This window comes from Pleurodeles waltl, chromosome 8 (assembly GCF_031143425.1).
Source record: "Pleurodeles waltl isolate 20211129_DDA chromosome 8, aPleWal1.hap1.20221129, whole genome shotgun sequence".
NCBI lineage: Eukaryota > Metazoa > Chordata > Amphibia > Caudata > Salamandridae > Pleurodeles > Pleurodeles waltl.
In genome coordinates this window covers 999,698,016-999,717,899 of record NC_090447.1, presented here as the reverse complement: position 1 = coordinate 999,717,899, position 19,884 = coordinate 999,698,016, and the positions used below count along the sequence as shown (strand labels likewise).

Genomic DNA, 19,884 nt, shown 5'->3' with positions numbered 1-19,884 from the left:
GCATGAAAGCAGCAGTAGGATTGGACGCAGGGCAAGCTAGGAGTCTGATCCTGTCCCTGTAGATGAGGAGAGGTTCAGAGGTGGCGAAACAGGCAATTTTTTTTTTTTTCGCTAAACCCCCACTCCTCCCCTTGTAGCAATCAAACGAATCCATTCTATTTGGCATCAGGTAGAATAGTGGGAAAGAAAGAAAACTTTGGAGATGCCTGTTGGGTGCTCAAACTTTCAATACCAATCTAATCGACGAAGTGACTTTCCCGATGTACTTCTAACTACAATTTGTCATTTTACAGGTATTTTTTAATAAAGCCGGCCTGCTCTGCTGTAGCTACCATGGGGTTTAGCTAAGGTTAATTTTATAATTCACCTATAGTGCGAATGTATAAATGATCAGAACTGGAAACATTTAAACGAAAAGAATTAAAGAACTATTGTGTACCTGCCTCTGTAATCAGAGTGGCATCAAATTAGCAAGACTGAGAACCTAATCTCATCACCGATTCCTTCAGGAATTAAGTATCAAATTTGTTCATCCAAAACGATTCTCTGAAGATAAGGGCTTTGCTTGCAGGTTTAAGTCATTAGTCAACAGTCTTTCTCTGCTGCTTCTAAGTCTTAGTATTTCAGTGAAAGTACTATGTTTCAGAGGAACTAATTACTCCACAATGCAGGTGAGTTCTACCCCTTTCTTTTTTATCTTACTAAAAGCCCAATTTAGTTTTCAAAGAACTTAGTTTATTCCTATGTTGGAAAGTCCATATGGGTATGGACCATGTTTTTATGTTTTCAGTGGCATAATACATATTTTTCGTGCTTCAGGGTGGGGAGGGAAGGGGGCGGGGGGTTTAACAGTCCTGAAAACCATAACACACTCACCCACATTCATACGAATATTAAAATGGTAACATCATAAATGATATTGTTTTCACAATACAATATTTTTCTTTGAATATCGGTTTACTGGAATTCCTTCAACAAAGGCGTTTTTTAAGGATATATCATTTATGGGAAAAATGAAGCTGTCAAAATTAGTATTGGAGAAAAGATTTGTTTAACCATATGGTTATAAATGCTATCTATATAATTTACAGATTTTTCAGTGTATGGGAGAGGATCCGGGATATCCTTGTTCACTGCTCTTTGAGTAGCCTGCTGTATCCACTCTGTATAGGAACCATCCAGCTGGAATCTCATGACTATGGGCCTGATTATGACTCTGGCGGAGGGGATTACTCCGTCCCAAATGTGACGGATACCCCACCCGCAGTATTACAAGTTCCATAGGATTTAATGGACTCGTAATTCAGCGGGGTGATATCCGTCACATTTGAGACAGAGAAACACCCTCTGCAGAAGTCATAATCAGGCCCTATGTGATTCATGGTCATTATCGTAGACACAAAATGAAGTTCCATGCATGGGCCAAATTACTACATATCTTGAGATAAACTAGCATGTTCCTTTGCAGTGTACCTTTCATACTAAACACAAGTACCACTTAAGGAGACATGTACACCTTTTCTACCTCTTTCTAGACAGAGATTCAGGCATTCAACAAGTTTGTGTCTAAGAGCCTTGACAGGTTTAAATTAGAGTAAATGGAGTTTTAGGCCTAACCATGGATTGTGTAATGTATGTTGAACTAATAAACAACATAAACAACTATTAACGGTTTATCACATTTAAAACAAACATTATTAAAACATGTTTCTAATATTTATAATCCAGTTAGATAGTAGGATCGAATGCAAAGGGAAAAACAAAAGTGAAACCTATTGGCTTTGCCAATGCGTTTCACTTGGGTCACATAACTGAGCCACACAATAGTAGGGCTTTTACCTTTGTTTTTTTGGCCAGCTTACACTGTGTAAATACCATGTACATGCAAATATGTGAAGACGCATGTTATTTTTGCATCCTTAACCAATATTGTTTGCTTTACACCAGCCGCTAAGTAAAGCTGAAGATATGAATAGATTGTGCAATACATAAATTCCATGACAGGCGTTCCCTAGATTCTCATAATTGTATTTACCAATGTATTTATTTGTCCATATTTTGTGCCTGGGTCGGGGACCCACGCTGGAGTGTTGCACAAAAGCAAACTCGGTTCTTTTTTTCAAACATGCACTCTAAAATAGCTTCTAAGCATGAGCAATAGATGCGTGCTGTCTCGTTAAATTACTTATGCATAACAGCAGAGGAGACAGGAGCGCCGCTATGAATGAGTCGCTCCTGGAATGCTAGCGAGTAAAAGCACTTGAGTAGAGGCAGGTAAATAAGGTGTATATGACAATAAATCTTGTAGAGATGGAAGACCAAGCAGTCCCTGGTTGGAGTAAGAAACAAGTAGCCTCTTGTGAGTGGATAAGCGGGCAGGCAATGCGTACATGGAAATTCACCATGTAGAAAGTGACTCTCCAATCAGGGAGCAACCTTAGAAGTGCGCACAGTGCGCTGCTGTAGACAGTGCCCAATGCTGGGAGTGTGGAGCCAGGAGTAGGTAACAAACAAACAAACAAACAAAAAGATAAGAGGGCATTTGAGACAATAGAAAATGAAAAAGAAGGACCATTAGAGAGGGTTTAATGAGGTTAAGGCTGAGATTATATCCAGACACGAAGATTAATCATAGAAAACAACAGGAGCATTGAAAGAGAAGCAGTCTGGGCCGGGGCAGAATCAGGCAAATCCTATCCTGCGGGTCTGCTTTTCACTGTTCGAAGGCTGGTTGTTATCAACCTGCCAGAGGCGGAGAGTGCTCGTGCACGCTATGCAGCCAAAGCTCTGTTTCTTTGCAAAAATGTGATCATAAGAGCTGATCACTCTCTGGGTGCTAGACAGAAGGCCACTGTTGAGATTTACCATCATTCACAATACAGTGCCTAGGCCCATATACTTTTATGATAACAAGGGTGGGGAGCGTGTCTCTTAAAACAAACTGGTAGTAATATGTTTTCACATACAGCTGAAGTGAAAGATTGTGAGCTGGGTTGAAAATTAGAAAAGCAGGGGCAAGATAGAGGATGTGGGGTAACAGCAGGGATTGCCGGCCTTGGAACTGGGGAGCCGGGTTCGAGTCACGGCGTTGGTTCAACATTATAATTATTAATTCCTGTATTCCTTGTTTTTTTTCCCAAAAATGTTAAATAGTTCAAAAATAAAAGTGCCCCTGTTAAGTACTTTCTACTCCATTCCTTAACAACCCTTTCGGTGTCACAGTACAATGTACAATAGAAGCAAAGAGGCAGGACAGAGGATGTCGCGCAACGGCAAGAACTGACGACCTTCGAGCTGGGTTTGAGCATGCAAATCAGAAAAGCAAAAAATGCAGACGAAAAGCAGCTTCAAATGCCTGCAGTCAGGGAAAGATTAGTTAAACATAAACAAACAAGCTTTAATAGAGAAGTGCAGGTACTTACTCTGCAACAAAAGCGAGAAAAGTGGCAAAACAAAGAATGAGTAGCATGAGGTGGCGGGAGATTACAAAGAAAAGCTCGGACAATTGGAGAAGGCCTGGTGGAAGAGGGGATTGACATAGTTTGACTGAGCACCTCCAGAATGTACTTCATGCAGCACAGTTTTCTGTGGAAGTAAAATAAAAAAGTACATTTGGAAGCACATAGTCAGTAGAAGGACGCTGACCATTAGCCAATGGCTGTGACCGGAAGGAGTACTTGGTCTCGAGGCAACACGATGGCAGGACGGCAAAGTAGCAAGCAGAAGAGAGCAGGAAGTGAAAGCAGACGAGCTACAGGCTAGTTAGAAGCAAGGAAATCAGTAATGCTGGAATAAGCCAATGGTAAGTTCAGGTAAGTACGAGGCTGGTTCTAAGCCCCTCTAAGCCACTTTTAAGTTTTTTTTTTTTTTCAATTCACAATAGATTTCGCAAGCAGTGCGCAAGTGCACTTGCAGGCGAAACCTAAAAAAAAGAATAATATACCTTGTCTCAAGAAGCCCTGGAACTGAAGGGGCCTATTAATCTGTATGGGCGACAGCATTGTCGTTGGGCAGAATGTTTTCTCTGACACAGAAGAAAATTAATGGCTGACACTGTCGTGTGGTGCATGCTGTGGTGGTAGGTGGAACAAAAATGCGGATGACATAACAGTAGACCAACAGATGAAAAGGACTAACTAAACACCCTCATAAGAAAGTACATATTATATATTTTTACTGAAATAAAAAGGTCATGGCTAATGCCAGACCTAGAAAGAAAAGGCAAGTCATTTCTTAGTATTGTACCATCTGCCATAAAATAACTAACTTTCTTAACCACAATTAATGCTAATGCGCCGTTAAGGCACTGGTCGACATTTTCCTTCAACAATAAGACACCTGTTTTCATGAGAGGACTCAGGATCTCTACCAAATTCAGCTATTTCTGGTTCGCTTGAAAATCATATTCTCAGACAATTAAAATAGGATGGGTTTTCTTCAAATTATTAAACATGTACAAAACAACTGAGGTCTAAATGTGAAACGCTGGATTATTGTCAGTCAATTTGTAGTGTTGTGTGGTGTGAAGTTTGCCCACAGTCTACAAAAAAGTTATAACTACCTACAAGATGTTTTGGTGCATTTGTTGTGATTGGTTCCTGGATTTTCAGGATGTAAGTGGTATGTTCCACCTGCAGTCTGTATGCATGTGGGGTGTTATCGGACGTTAAATCTTTAGCTACTTTTGTTGTGTCTCAAACATGCTGTCTATAGACAAGTGCATGGGGTCACAGAGGTGCAGTCTAAAAGCATCTGCATGGATTCTACGATTGAGACAGAGAGAGAGAGAGAGAGTGTCTGCCTATTGGCATGTTAGTGATTTCTCAAATTAGCAGTGTGTGGGCATGTGAGAGGTTATCAGGGCTGCAACCTATGAGCGGGTGCATGCAAACCTGAGGAAAAAGGAGTTGGTTTCACCATAAGAAAACCCAGGCAGGCAGGGAGTGACTGTCTGAAGAATATGTGCTGCGAGTGCCTCTATTCTTATCACTGTGGTTTAAGAGACCCCAGTGGTATAACAAAAGCTTTGGACCAATCTTAGACTACGATATCTATAAATAATTATCTCTTGCCCCTGATTTACGTCTTAATCTGCATAGGTAAGCCACACCTGCTGAAAGGAAAATCCTTTGTGAATAGGGCACCTCATGTAAATGCTCAACTGCAGGACAAAAAGAAGACAAGCACCACGCTCACATTGATTTATGGGAAAACAAAACCTCAAATCCATCTAGGAAACTCTGGCCCCAGTTGCCTTAACTACAGAAAGTGGTTGTGAATGGTGGATTTGAAGACCGCAAGGTCTTCCAGGGACTTGCTGTTTCTTCATCTTTTTTCTAGCCGTTTGCAGGTTCGCCTGGAGTCCTGGAGCACAGGGGAGAAATAGCTGGACTTCTTGAGGTTGTGTTTTGCTGAGGTCTTTCAGAGTGGTGCTAGTGTGTTGGTGCATATGGCGATCCACTGGTGGAAGTTCCGTGCTGATATGTTTGCGTCTGTGGCGAGGGGAGGAAGTGACTTGCGAGGGTGTTAGTGAGCTGTTCTTCGGTGATCTGGTTCCATTTCCTGCGTGGGGAGCGGAGTGTGTGGAGGTGGATAGCTGGTGTGGTGATGGAGAAATGAATGCAGTGGTGGTCGGTCCGGTGTAGCGTGGAGGTGTTGACGGCAGTGGTGTTGCTGGTGGAAAAGATGGGGTAGAGTGTGTGTCCAGCGATGTGTGTTGGCGAGGTGACCAGTTACTTGAGGCCTATTGTGGCGAGGTTCTTGAACAGGGAAGCGGAGTTGATGTCATTGCAGTTGCTGAGGAGAAAGTAGTTTGTGGAGGTGAGTGCGTGGGGAGATATAATGTCAACGATGGAGTCGCTGAAGGCTTGGTGGGGGCCAAGTGGTCTGTAGATGAGTGTGGCGCAGAAGGTGGACTTAGGGGTGATGTGAATCCGTAAATGGAGGTGTTCCGTGAGGGGGGTGGGGGTGAGTGCTCTTCTGCCTTATTTGTCAGGCAAAGGCACCTGCAGACGGCTAGAAAAAGATGGAAAACAGCAAGGCCCCAGAAGACCTCGCGGCCTTCAAATCTGCCATCAAATTTCATCACCACCACCACCTCATCAGATCCACAAAGAAAGCAGGCCTGCAGGTCCATATCAGTGCCACCGCACACAACACCAAAGAGCTTTTTGCCGTGGTCAAAGAGTTTGCCAAGCCCCAATTAGAAGAGGCAAACATCCCTCCATCTCAGGACCTCTGCGAAAGACTAGCCACCTTCTTCCACCAGAAAATCAAAGACATCTCATCTACGATAGCCTTGGACCCCAAGACCCCTCAAGCCCACCAACAGCCCTCCAGCTCAGACCCTCCAAACCTTCAGAGATCCTGCACTGCTGGACCACCATCACCACAGAGAAGACCCCCTCCATCATGAACTGCACCCACACTGAAGCCCCTACTGACCCATGTCCTCACCACATTTTCAACAAAGCCAACACCTCCATCGCACCCAAGCTCTGCTACACTCTCATCTGTTCAATGGAAACGGCTACCTTCCCTGAGGACCGGAAGCAGGCTGACATCTGCCTGCTCCTGGAGAAACCCTTGGCTGAACCCATGGACCTCAAGATCTAACGCCCCATCTCTCTGCTGCCTTTCCCAGTCAATGTAATTGAAAAGGCCGTCAATGGAGAGCTCCGCAAACACATCGAGGGAAACAACATCCTGGACATCTCCCAATCAGGTTTCAGGAGCAACTACAGCACAGAGACCGTCCTCCTCGCCGCCACAGATGACATCCACTTTCTCCTTGACCAAACTGCGGCCTTCATCCTACTGGACCTATCGGCCACCTTCAACACGGTCTCGCACCACACCCTCTGCTCCAGACTCCACGCAGCTGGGATCCATGGAAAGGCCCTACAAGGAATACGCTCCTTCCTGACCATCAGAACACAGCGAGTCAGCTTCCTGCCTTACCTGTCAGAACCAACAGAGATCAGCTGCTGAGTTCCACATTGCTCCTCCCTCAGCCCCACACTCGTCAACATTTACATGATGTCGCCACCTGGATGAAGGAGAACTGCCTCAAGCTCAACCCTGACAAAACCGAAATCTTTATCCTGGGACCCTCCATATCAGCCTGGTGACGATTCCTAGTGACCTGCTACCCTCGGCAAACCTCCACCCCAACTATCCCCCCCACGCAACCTCAGCTTCATCCTGGATTAATTGGTCATCATGACCCGCCAAGTCAACTCAGTTGCATCCTCCTGTTTCCATACACTCCGAGTTCTCCGGAAGATCTTCAAATGGATCCCAAATCACTGCTGCAAAACCATAGCCCAAGCCCTGGTTACCAGCAGATTCAACTATGGCAACACCCTCTACACTGGTACCACCCAGAAAAACCTGAAGAAACTACAGCACATCCAAAACACCTCTGCCAGACTCGTCCCGGACGTTCCCCTCCGTGAACACATCACCAGGCACCTAAGAGACCTCCACTGGCTTTCTGTCGAGAAAAGGATCAACTTCAAACTCTTGTCCACGCATTCAAGATTCTCCAGGACCTAGGACCCACCTACCTCAATCACTGCATCACCTGCTATTCCCCCGCCAGACCTCTCTGCTCCGCTCAACAGGCACTAGCCACCATACCCCGCATATGGAAGACCTCGCCCATAGGAAGATCTTTCGTCTACCTTGCGGCAAAGAGCTGGAACACATTGCCTCTTCACCTCAGGCAGTCACCATCCTTGCCTCAATTCAGGAAGGACCTTAAGACCTGGCTCTTTGACTGAAGCACAGAGGACCGACCCCCTCAGCACCTTGAGACCCCTACGGTTGCACTCTACAAATTATGATTAATTGGTTGTTGTGAATCAAAATTCCTAATTTGCAGTAATAACATTTACAAAATCTTCCTAATGAACATTTCATCACCTCGGTAAAACTGGTCAACAGAAGTTGGGTGTTGAACTGCTATTGATACTACATGGATTCTCATTGAGAGTCGCATGTTGAGTGATGGTGTTTTGGTGCCTCTTCGGAGTCTAAATCGTAACTGCCAACTAAATTGGATACAATCCTTGTCCATAAACATCTGTAATTGCCTGGCTGCCAATATCTCAATTATCATAGGAGAAGGAGAAGTGTATAATGATCTATAATTAGAAGAAGACAGTGGGTAGAGTGATTTTTTGAATGGTGGGGTAAGCAAAGCTGTTTGAGAAAACAGAATAGTTTCAGTTTTGAAAGAACCATAATAATGCTAGTTTTAGCCGAAGAAATTCCTTACAACATTCATTAATTGTCATTGTAGAACACAAAATACCACCCATCACAGTTTGGAGTACATAAAGTGGTACCCCTGTAGTACTCTTTGACATACAGTTACAGGCCTTTGTGAACTGGCCACGAAACATCTGTATTGGGACTTTTCTGGGAATATTCATGTACAATTAGTAGAAAGGATTGTGCCCTCTTTGCATTTTTACTAGTGAAGAGTTTGAAGTGTTATGGCCCATTCACAATGGAACATAAAACAGTACTCCCTTAGTACTACTTCCTGTACTCAAAAGAGGTTTTTGTAAATCAGCATCTATGTTTAGTTTGCGGCTTTGACATGTTCTTCATTTTTGTTTAGCAGTCCTTCATTACAGTTCTTTAGACCTTGATTTTTAATACATAGAACCTGGAAAAAGAAAGTACTGTACATTGTAAGATAAAACACAACGATACGTAGTGGCAAGTGACAAAGTGATGTGGGATTTGTGAACGACACTCAATGATTATTTGGCTGCTGTGTCCCTTGTTTCACAATATGACTGAGGCAATATAAAAAAAAAGACTACAGTAAATAAAGTAATACAGTTTGGCGTGCCCATCTTCAACCAGCATAAAGATAAAACGTGCAAAATAAATTAAATACATGCATCTTTCATGTTTTGACCACATTTAAGTACGGATGTACTGTACAAAGAAATGAAAGACGTCCTTCAGTCTAAAAACAAGAATAGAAAACACGTTACCTGAACACGCTCAAAAATATCTGCTTGCTCATTGTCTGATAGCAATGACAGCTGTCTCTGGATTACGAGTTTGGCTCTTGGAGGGTACAGACCTAAAGAAGATAAAATACAAATATTTAAAAATGAATACATGAAATTCACATGCATATCAGATGACGGGTAGATAAGAGGGCACATCCTTTTTATATTTCAAATGTGCTCCTTGTGAGAAAACCCCAGAAACGGAAACAATATAATCTATCAAAATAAAGATTTTAGGGCCTGACCTAGGAAAGATTTGAGAGTCAGAAATCTATCACTAACTGATCATCAAACGAAAATTGTATGTGCTGTGATGAATAAACACAAGAACATTTTATGATCAGTAATTTAGCATAGTGATCCAAAATCAATAGCAAATTGGTATTACATTTGCAAATCCAAAATAGCGATTCCCAAATAAAGATTCACAAATATGTACAACACATTTGCAATTACTGAACAAATGCAGAACAGGCATTCGGCAAGAGCAATTTACCATCAAGTTAAAGATAATGGTAATCAGATACAAACTACAAAAGGAGGCAAAGAATGTAGTACACCTTTTCAGAATGGAAGGCAAGGGTGAGACGTAAATGCATTTTGGGAACCCAACAAAGAAGGAGAGAAGAGAGGGTATTCGAAAAGTGTATCATACTGCTTGAAAAATGTGAGTAGGAAATATATATTGTAAGTATATGTTAAGCAAGCAGGTTTTACTAGAGCTAACAGATGATCTAAACCAGTGGTTCCCAAACTTTTTAGATTCACAACACACTTTTTAGAATGACAAACATTCGCAGCCCACCTACCTTTAATGGACACGAGGATGGGTGATTTTTGAATGTAACTAAAACATCACGTGGCAGGGCACTGTCATTTACAAGCAGCACATTTTACTTTGAGTGGCCACTAACTTTGCACAGACATACCGTTTACTTATTATAGCACTCAAGTGATAATGTGTGGAAATCGTGTTTCTGTGAATATTTATCATTGCACATCACCAAGTAAAGTGCACTGATTTGTTTTGATACTATTAAAATCTATTTTTCCAGCAAACTGCAGAATTACAGAAATGTGCTTCATTATTGCGTCTTTAACTGCTGAATGCATACACTTCACTTACAGGTATTTATATTTTGCTACAAAAGGCGACATCCTATAGCCTTTCCTTTCACCCTTTCTTTACTCCGGCAAGATTGTCATACAATTCACTTTAAAAAGTCTTCCCACTTTGCAGTCAGAGAAAGAAAAATAAACACCAATCCCATGTTAAAAGAATAAGCAGCTATCTGTCAAAAGACAAAGCCTGACATTTGACCCCTGTTACAGAAGCAGCAGCAAATGTAACCGGATGAACACATAATTTAAAGAAATCATTGTTTATTGCTTGGACTTTCCAGACCCACTAAAAATAGTCTCCAAACCGGACCACAGTTCTGGAAACACTGATGTAAACCCAATTTTGGCTGCAGCCTTCAGCACAATCAAGCTATACCTACTCACTTACAAGTCATTTGGTGCCTACATTTACTTGCCTCAAGGAGTTCCCAGGGCATATTTGCAGAAAATCACAAAGTGCACTTTCACAAGTGTTAAGCTCCTCCCTTGACGCCATGTGATCCCGAATGCATGTTCACATTGCTTTCCCACATATGCAACAGGACTTGCAGGACACAATGGTGCAATTGTATTGCATAGCAGAAATCCTACAAGTAACTGGATGTCTTAATGGAACCTATGTACTGATATGTCTTCCACCAGGCACAGAATACCCAAATAGAAATGTAAAAGTCGGATTCATTGATTATAGGAGTGGTATTTCAGAATACCTTATATAAGACTCAGTGGCCACATGCTCTGGCAACACACGATTCATTCATGTTCCAACATGGTGCGCGGTGGAAACTGTTGACAAGAGGAGAGCTCGAAGGTGGCGCATACCAGGTAATGTACAAAAGTGTACATCTTGAATATCGTATAGCTAAACATCCCGTGGATGTTTGAGGATTTTTCCTCTAGAAAACAGTAAGTACGCCATTAGGCCACGGCTTTGAACACACACAGCCACCCCATTAACAAAAGGAGCATACATATAACAATGCTCACAAAACATCTGATTTGTGGTTGAACGTATGTTTGGACTACTCAAGGGAAGATTCCTTTGCCTTCACAACTGGTGAAGCACAGTTTTATGTGCCCGAGACCTGCTTCAAAGTCACCACTTGTTGGCAAACCTGCATAAAATTGTAATGAGGAGAGAACTAACCACAGATCCAGACAATGATTAAATGATGACCGCGAGGATGAAGACTCAACACTCTTCAAGCACCCTCAAACCTGATTGCTAATAAAGCAGCAGAGAGAAGGGCACACAGCACAGACATAACAAACAGCCATTTCTATAGTAAGCAAAGCATCATTCATTTATTCAAATATAACACAGTCTCAATTTCTAACCCCAAATTTCTGTTCATTCACAGTAAATAAGTCATTAGAATAAAAAAATCACATGGGCCTAGCAATCACAACACGAAATTGACGAAATGGAAATTAATCAAATAAACTTATTATAAAATTATTTACGTTATTTGCATCATCCATATCTTTCTTTCTGACTCTTTCATCCTCTCTATACACATATCCCTGGTCCTTATCCTGCGCCTGTTTTTTCCCTATCTGTGCTGCTGTTTTGGGTGCGCAGTCTACTAGTAATTTTAGGCACGGAGGCACTAGTGTGGCTCGAGACCTCCTTGATTTCAGAAGTCTGTGTCTTATCCTTAGGACTACCGTGAGCTGTCTGTAGCTCCTTCAAGGCAAAGGACCGTTGCATCAATCCCTTATTATGTACGCACTGACGTCACCCACTTCCACAAGTAGATTCACTCTGCTCCATAACAAGATGCCATTGGCACTGGCAAGTTGGTTTACTTAACTACCGAAACCTTGTGGACCAACATACAGTACTCCTCTTGTACTGTGGCCTCTGTAAGAAAAGATGTTGCTTACTATAATAGGTGGCATATATGAAATGAATAAGTATTTATATGCCTTGCTTTGAGTTCTAAATGTAGTATACTGTAAATTTGTTAATATATTGGTGTATAAGTCAACCAGGAACTTGTGTAGCATGCGCACAAAATTGGTTACTCTTGCGTATGAAACACGGAACTACATCTCCCACAACACAATATTCCAGTTCGAAAAATGACCTGAATCTCTGCTAACAGTGGGTGACGTGTGCTATATGTGGTTATTTTTTTGTTACTTTTTAATACAAGATACATGTTGCTTTTGTGCAAATAGTGCACATATGTCACATATTAGTTTTTGGGAGATCTGGAGGTGCACTAAGCTGTAGGTGTTGAATGTTAAGCGGACATGTGTGTATCACTGACTCCAGTCACTGATTCAAGCGTGAATGTGCTTTCTATCATCTCCTCCACAGGTGTTGGAGGTGGTTTAATGGATGGGCCTCCTCTTGAAACAAAAGCTTATTTCCCTCTTTTGGTACGTTTCCGCTTGGCGCATGACTTGGTATCGTAACAGCACTTTTACCTCCATCTTAACTGAGCCTGGTCACACCTACAGCATTGATTTTTTTTTCTAAAAGCCCATCCGAATTTCTTCTTTGAGCTTCACGTGCATATAATGATGCTTTGACAGGTTGTCATAGTTAGCTACATACTCTTCTATTAATATTTCCACGTCTAAGTCAGGAAACGTTTGTTTTCTCTTCTTTCCACCTCCATCTTTGTTTGCTTCCTGGTCTACCATGGTTCCCTCAAGTCAAACAACTTCCACGTACCTTTTCACAGAGTTCACAAGTCCAGAAATGTGTTCTTTTAAAGCATTTCCTGATTGTGACGTCATCAATCCCAGGCCAATTCCTAAACCATGATTTAGTAAGCAGCAATTGTGACTTTTAGGAAATTGCTAAATGGTATGAACAAGAGTCTCTATATATGGGTTTGTGATTTCCTAATTGTGATTCCATAACAGTCGCAGTTAGATAATCTATACATCTCATGTTAGTATATTTGGCTCTTGGTTACTTCATTACAGTTTATAGTCCAATAATTAAACAGAAGATACAACGGGGGGAATGGCCTGGCACCATAAGATGGTGAATGTCTGCTGAAACCTCTTTTAAAGGAGACCCGGGGATCCGACACCATCAATACATTAGATGGCAGGGCTGTATTGTTGCAGAGTGTATACTTACCAAATGCGAGGCAAAGACATAGTGAACATATCATCACGCTTGACACGTTAGTCCCATCTAGCTTGGATTGTAGGGGGGATTTTGGCTTTTGGCTGTGTTTGGAATACTACACTACACACATCACAACCTCCTTCCCCCACTCCACTACAGTGCGCCTCACAACATATCTCTTTCAGTGGCTCACCACATGGCCCCTGATTGACAGCTGACAAGCCTGTCACCCAGCCAAATGGTAATACTCTTTCTACTCCCAAACACCCACCGGCATGCCAGACTGGACCGCATGTTCTGTCATTGAGCCTCATGACTCCAAATAAAAGATGCTGAATATCTAGGAAAGATCTTGTCTTATCAAAACCCACTACTTATACAGTTCGCAGGGAGGCAACACTATTCCATCTGTGCCTACCCGATGCTTATTGACCACAGCCCTTGAAGACCTCATATTACGTGAAACTGTGAAACGACAATCAAATACATTGTTGAAAATAGAAACACAGCCACTACATATCTAGTAGAATGGGATGCAAGACGGTGGTGCATGGCCACTGCATACACATCACCGCTGGGGCACAGGGTACACTCCGGTCCGAACTGGATCAAGAAGAGGCCTTGAGAGATCTGGAACAGGATGCATTGGAGAGTGACACTGCCCGCACAGAACTGATGGTGGCTACAGAATGACAGGCTCAGCTGCTTGAATCATTACATTGTATTGACTACAAGGCTTGCCAAGACGCATGCAGAGGGTGGCAAGCCGGGCTGCCTCTTGGCGTGGCTGTTGCGGCAAGAAATAAACATTTAACTGATAATTGTCGTCGGTGAAGCTCTTAACTCCACTGTCTATACCCTAAATAGCATCCACAAAGTATTCGGTATATATTACCAAACATTATACCACAAGGACCCCAACTGGCACCAGCCCAGAACTGGGGAGTTCCCTCTCACTGTGGCACTGTGAGCAGTGACAGCAGAACACAGCAATGTCCGGAATGGCTCCATCACGACGTAAAAGATCTGTGGTGCCACCAGTAACACCCTGGGCCTGGATGAGCAACCAATAGAATTCTACAAGACATACAAAAACATGTTAGCACCTAAATTAGATGGGTTGTACTCTGCTGCCTTTAAAACCAGCCGCCTACCTCCTTTCCATGCGTGAGGTGTTGCTGGCCTCACTGCTGAAGTCATGTAGAGACCCCCTGGACAGCTCCTCCTATAAACCTCTGTCCATGATGGAAAGCAATTACAAAATAATCAGCTAAATATTGGTGATACTGTTGCTGGTACATATGTGGAGTTTGTCCACCCCAACTAAAATGGATTTATACCAGGCAGATATACATCCCTTAATATCCGTAGTCTGCACCAGCTGCTTGAGGAAGCTCAAGTTCACTGGCCTTACTCATCTGCCTAGTTCTCGAAAAAGAGTTTGACACTCTAAATTGGGCATGTATGTTTTTGGTCCTACAAAAAACTGGCATTAGTTGCAGGATGCTGACTACTCTATACAGAGCTCAGAGCGAGGGTAAAAATAAGTCAAATGATGTCAAACCAGCTCCCCACTAGCAGGGACATGCCCCAGGGATGTCCAAAAGTCCCCACTGCTTTTCGTGGTGGCGATGGAGCCCTCTGTGCAACACCGACAGTCTGGAAGGCACTGAGGCATACCACTTAATGGTAAGATGCATGTCGTCTTCCTGTATGCTGATGACACTCTGGTGTATATAAAGGATTTAAGGGGAGTCAGAGGAGATATAGATCGCATCTTAGAAAGGCCTCCAGGCTGGGGTAAATTGAAATAAGACCTGTCTGTTCCCGCTACATCCTGCTTGCCCACCAAATGCTACAGCAGTCACTGCTCACGATATTACATGGGAGCCTTGTACATTTCAATAATTAGGCATCAACATCTACCATTTGGCCCGGGACCTGATACATGGCAACCTCACTTATTCAGCACTTTATCCCATTTTTTTGAGTGGAAATATGCAATGAGGTGTGAGCTGAAGAGTTGGTTATAAAGCTAGGAAGGACACCCTCATTGGAGAATTGATGTTACAGGTAAAGTAACTTTCAATTATCTAGTAACAGAATGTCGTCAGATCTATAACCTCAGAATAAATGTCACAGCAGTACCTCAACTATAGGAAATTACCATGTTTTTTAACTTCTTAGATTCCTAATAAATGATTGGAACACCTTATGTGTAAGCCCATGAAGCTGAATAAAACAGTAATGTGAATAAAATTGTGAAATGATCTACCAATAACTCTACACGTAAGGTACACTGCAAACAGATCGCCAGTGGCCACTTTCGGTCTAATAGAGTGGGCTCTTGAACACCCACAAAGCACTCTATTACCTCGCTGGTTCCATAGCTCTCTACAATGTACAATTAAACTATTAACTGGCTGCGAACTGATCAGTTTCTCTATAGTTCCCTGGATGTAATCTATTTAAAATCTGATGTGTCCCCAAAGTAACATATCAGGACTCTCGGTGCAATAGGTATATGACGCGAATTTGAACTCAGACTTGACACATTTTGCAAAAGAAAAATTGGTACACTTATACAATAATAATTATCAATAAGAAAAAATAAATGTGTGTTCTCGAAAATAACCAGTGAAAGACCAATAAATACATACGTTTAATCTCACGAGAAAGCATGGATCTCACTAATCTTCCTAAAATGATTACTGCTGTAGGTAAAGCTACTTTCCTTTATCTTATAATTATCCATGCGCCACAAAGGGCAGTCCATCAATTGAGGCAAAATAATAATGGAGTCAGGACACTGACCAGATTACATTTACCGAAAGACTCTTAAAAAACACAGATTACTATAATATTGGAAAATGAGTGCTGACTGGCAACTTGTTTTGAGAGGTAGAGTACACATCAGAGGGAACATTCACAGAAACTAAACCCCGTAGGCACCTTACTTAGAGAGGTGTCCTCCCTACGTCTAGATTGAGCTAAAAAAATGAATATTTGAAGGAGAAGGTTTTGAATCTTTAAAGTGTGAAGCTTAAAAAAAATTACAGCCTCTGTTTCTGAGTCTCATTTTTAGGCAGTGCCTACAAGATGCAATAGAGAGAGGGGCTGGGGGTTCGTGTGTGGTCTGCAGCAAATGGAGTAGGATGCGAGCCCAAGAACTCCAGCGTGCCTAGCCCCATCCAACCCCATCCTGCTTATATTTGGTACCCCCCACACAGCACTACCGGGGGCCCAGACTCCCAGTAACTTCTGGAATTGCGCAGCGCAGTGAATGGTGTCGGCTGACAGGAATACCGACCCTGGCTCTGAGTGACATGGGTGGCACAAAACCTACATAATGGCGGCCTCGCTATATGTGAGCTAACGGATCCACGAGCGGGGGAGCTGCTCTGCTTCTGGCCGAGAGGGAGACTGACCCTGGCCTCTCCGGTGCCCCGGGGCTGCTCGCATTGCGATCCCTATCCAGTGGTTCTGGCTCCGTGAGGTGAGGGTCACACAGAGAGAGAGGGAGGCCTGGCTGCTGGCGTGGTGCGCTGGTACCACTGCGCTGGAGAGAGCAGATTCCCACATAGGGGTCGTGTGCAACTCGGCTGCAATCCGCAGTGTGACACATGCATGCCCATGGCGTTAGATTCCCCATCCGCACCCCTACAAAATAAGAGATGCAGCAACGTGGCCCAGGACACTTGAGGTGCTACGGGCCGCAACAGGACAGTGAGGACCGCGTGGGGAAAGGGGGACCTGGTTACCAGTGGGGCACCCCCCAGACATCCACGCCAATAGGAAGGGATTGCTCCCTGATGGTGGTGTGGGACCCGGTTGCAGTCAGCGCCCGGGTGCCTGTACCAGGCGGGTGGTTGATTTCCCTTACAACCCCCTGCCTTATAAAAGATGCCTCCAGCAGAGACGTAGTTGGCGATAGGGAGCCTGCCACTGCATCATCAGCAACATCCATGGCTTGGAACCTGGCGAGCCACCCCGTCCCAACCCTAAAGAGGCGCTGGACTCCCTTTCACCTCAGCGGGCTGAACAAACGGAGAAGATGGGCAGGCGCCCTCACTGCTGGCGATCTTAAGGGGGCTGCTATAATGGGAGCAACTCACCCTTCTGTGTCTGCCTGGCGCTGACCGACAATACTGTGCCCTGAAGGAGAGAACCCATGCACAGCCCTGGGTGGTGAGCAGGCAGCCTCTTCCGATCATGTGATGGGGGCCTGAGAGGCTTCAAAGGGCAGGAAAGGAATTTCCTTCCCTTTGAAGTCAGAGCATTTCAGATGCTGGATCATGAAGTGATAGGCTGCTGAAATGCCCACTAGACACCAGGGATGTTTTGAAAAAAAGAAATTGACAAAAGGGGAGCGACCCCTTGGGCAAGGGTCACTCCCCAGGGGGGCAATTTGTTTTCAAGGCCTTTTCTGCCACTGCCTCCCCCTGTGGCAGATCGGCCTATTGTTATTAGGCCGATCTGCCCCCGGGGAGGGGTAGAAACCTCTAGACACCAGGGATAACTTAGGCAAGGGTCACTCCCCTAGGGGGGAAATTATATTCAGGCCATTTCACCCCCCCCCCCCTTGGGGGCAGACAGGCCTATAGACACCAGGGAGTTTTTTTGTGAAGGCAAATTCACGCAAGGGGAGTGACCTCTTAGGCAAGGATTGCTCCCTGGGGGTAAAGGGGGTGGAGGGCAAATTTATTTTGCAGAAACATCTAGGCACCAAGGATCATTTTGTTTCTTTATTTTTTAGAGTTGGGGAGTGACCCCTCAGGCAAGGGTCGCTCCCCTGGGGGCCAAATTGGATTTAGGCCATTTCTACCCCCCTTGGAGGCAGATCAGCCTATTTGCCCCAAGGGGGGCAGAAACCAGTAGACACCAGAGAATTTAGTTTTTTTTTTAATATACTTGCGCGTAAGGGGAGCAGCAAGGGCCGCTCACCAGCCTATTATATTTAGGCCGATCTGCCCCCAGAAACCCCTAGACACCAGGGATATATTTTTGTTTATGTTTACTTTTGTTTTATATATATACAGGGAGTGCAGAATTATTAGGCAAATGAGTATTTTGACCACATCATCCTCTTTATGCATGTTGTCTTACTCCAAGCTGTATAGGCTCGAAAGCCTACTACCAAGTAAGCATATTAGGTGATGTGCATCTCTGTAATGAGAAGGGGTGTGGTCTAATGACATCAACACCCTATATCAGGTGTGCATAATTATTAGGCAACTTCCTTTCCTTTGGCAAAATGGGTCAAAAGAAGGACTTGACAGGCTCAGAAAAGTCAAAAATAGTGAGATATCTTGCAGAGGGATGCAGCACTCTTAAAATTGCAAAGCTTCTGAAGCGTGATCATCGAACAATCAAGCGTTTCATTCAAAATAGTCAACAGGGTCGCAAGAAGCGTGTGGAAAAACCAAGGCGCAAAATAACTGCCCATGAACTGAGAAAAGTCAAGCGTGCAGCTGCCACGATGCCACTTGCCACCAGTTTGGCCATATTTCAGAGCTGCAACATCACTGGAGTGCCCAAAAGCACAAGGTGTGCAATACTCAGAGACATGGCCAAGGTAAGAAAGGCTGAAAGACGACCACCACTGAACAAGACACACAAGCTGAAACGTCAAGACTGGGCCAAGAAATATCTCAAGACTGATTTTTCTAAGGTTTATGGACTGATGAAATGAGAGTGAGTCTTGATGGGCCAGATGGATGGGCCCGTGGCTGGATTGGTAAAGGGCAGAGAGCTCCAGTCCGACTCAGACGCCAGCAGGGTGGAGGTGGAGTACTGGTTTGGGCTGGTATCATCAAAGATGAGCTTGTGGGGCCTTTTCGGGTTGAGGATGGAGTCAAGCTCAACTCCCAGTCCTACTGCCAGTTCCTGGAAGACACCTTCTTCAAGCAGTGGTACAGGAAGAAGTCTGCATCCTTCAAGAAAAACATGATTTTCATGCAGGACAATGCTCCATCACACGCGTCCAAGTACTCCACAGCGTGGCTGGCAAGAAAGGGTATAAAAGAAGGAAATCTAATGACATGGCCTCCTTGTTCACCTGATCTGAACCCCATTGAGAACCTGTGGTCCATCATCAAATGTGAGATGTACAAGGAGGGAAAACAGTACACCTCTCTGAACAGTGTCTGGGAGGCTGTGGTTGCTGCTGCACGCAATGTTGATGGTGAACAGATCAAAACACTGACAGAATCCATGGATGGCAGGCTTTTGAGTGTCCTTGCAAAGAAAGGTGGCTATATTGGTCACTGATTTGTTTTTGTTTTGTTTTTGAATGTCAGAAATGTATATTTGTGAATGTTGAGATGTTATATTGGTTTCACTGGTAATAATAAATAATTGAAATGGGTATATATTTGTTTTTTGTTAAGTTGCCTAATAATTATGCACACCTGATATAGGGTGTTGATGTCATTAGACCACACCCCTTCTCATTACAGAGATGCACATCACCTAATATGCTTACTTGGTAGTAGGCTTTCGAGCCTATACAGCTTGGAGTAAGACAACATGCATAAAGAGGATGATGTGGTCAAAATACTCATTTGCCTAATAATTCTGCACTCCCTGTATATGGGATGTGACCTCTTAGGCAAGGGATGCTCCCCTGGGGGG

General features: G+C 43.7%; 1 protein-coding gene across 3 annotated transcripts in view; it reads right to left on the bottom strand.

Annotated features, from left to right (window-relative positions):
* Window positions 1-19,884, bottom strand: part of TBC1D4 (TBC1 domain family member 4) — a 599,835-nt gene that overhangs the window by 161,427 nt on the left and 418,524 nt on the right. For all 3 annotated transcript variants that reach the window (XM_069205277.1, XM_069205279.1, XM_069205278.1), the window contains exon 7: window positions 9,015-9,106. In XM_069205277.1, coding sequence (XP_069061378.1) covers window positions 9,015-9,106 — 92 coding nt within the window. The remainder of the gene's footprint in view (window positions 1-9,014; window positions 9,107-19,884) is intronic.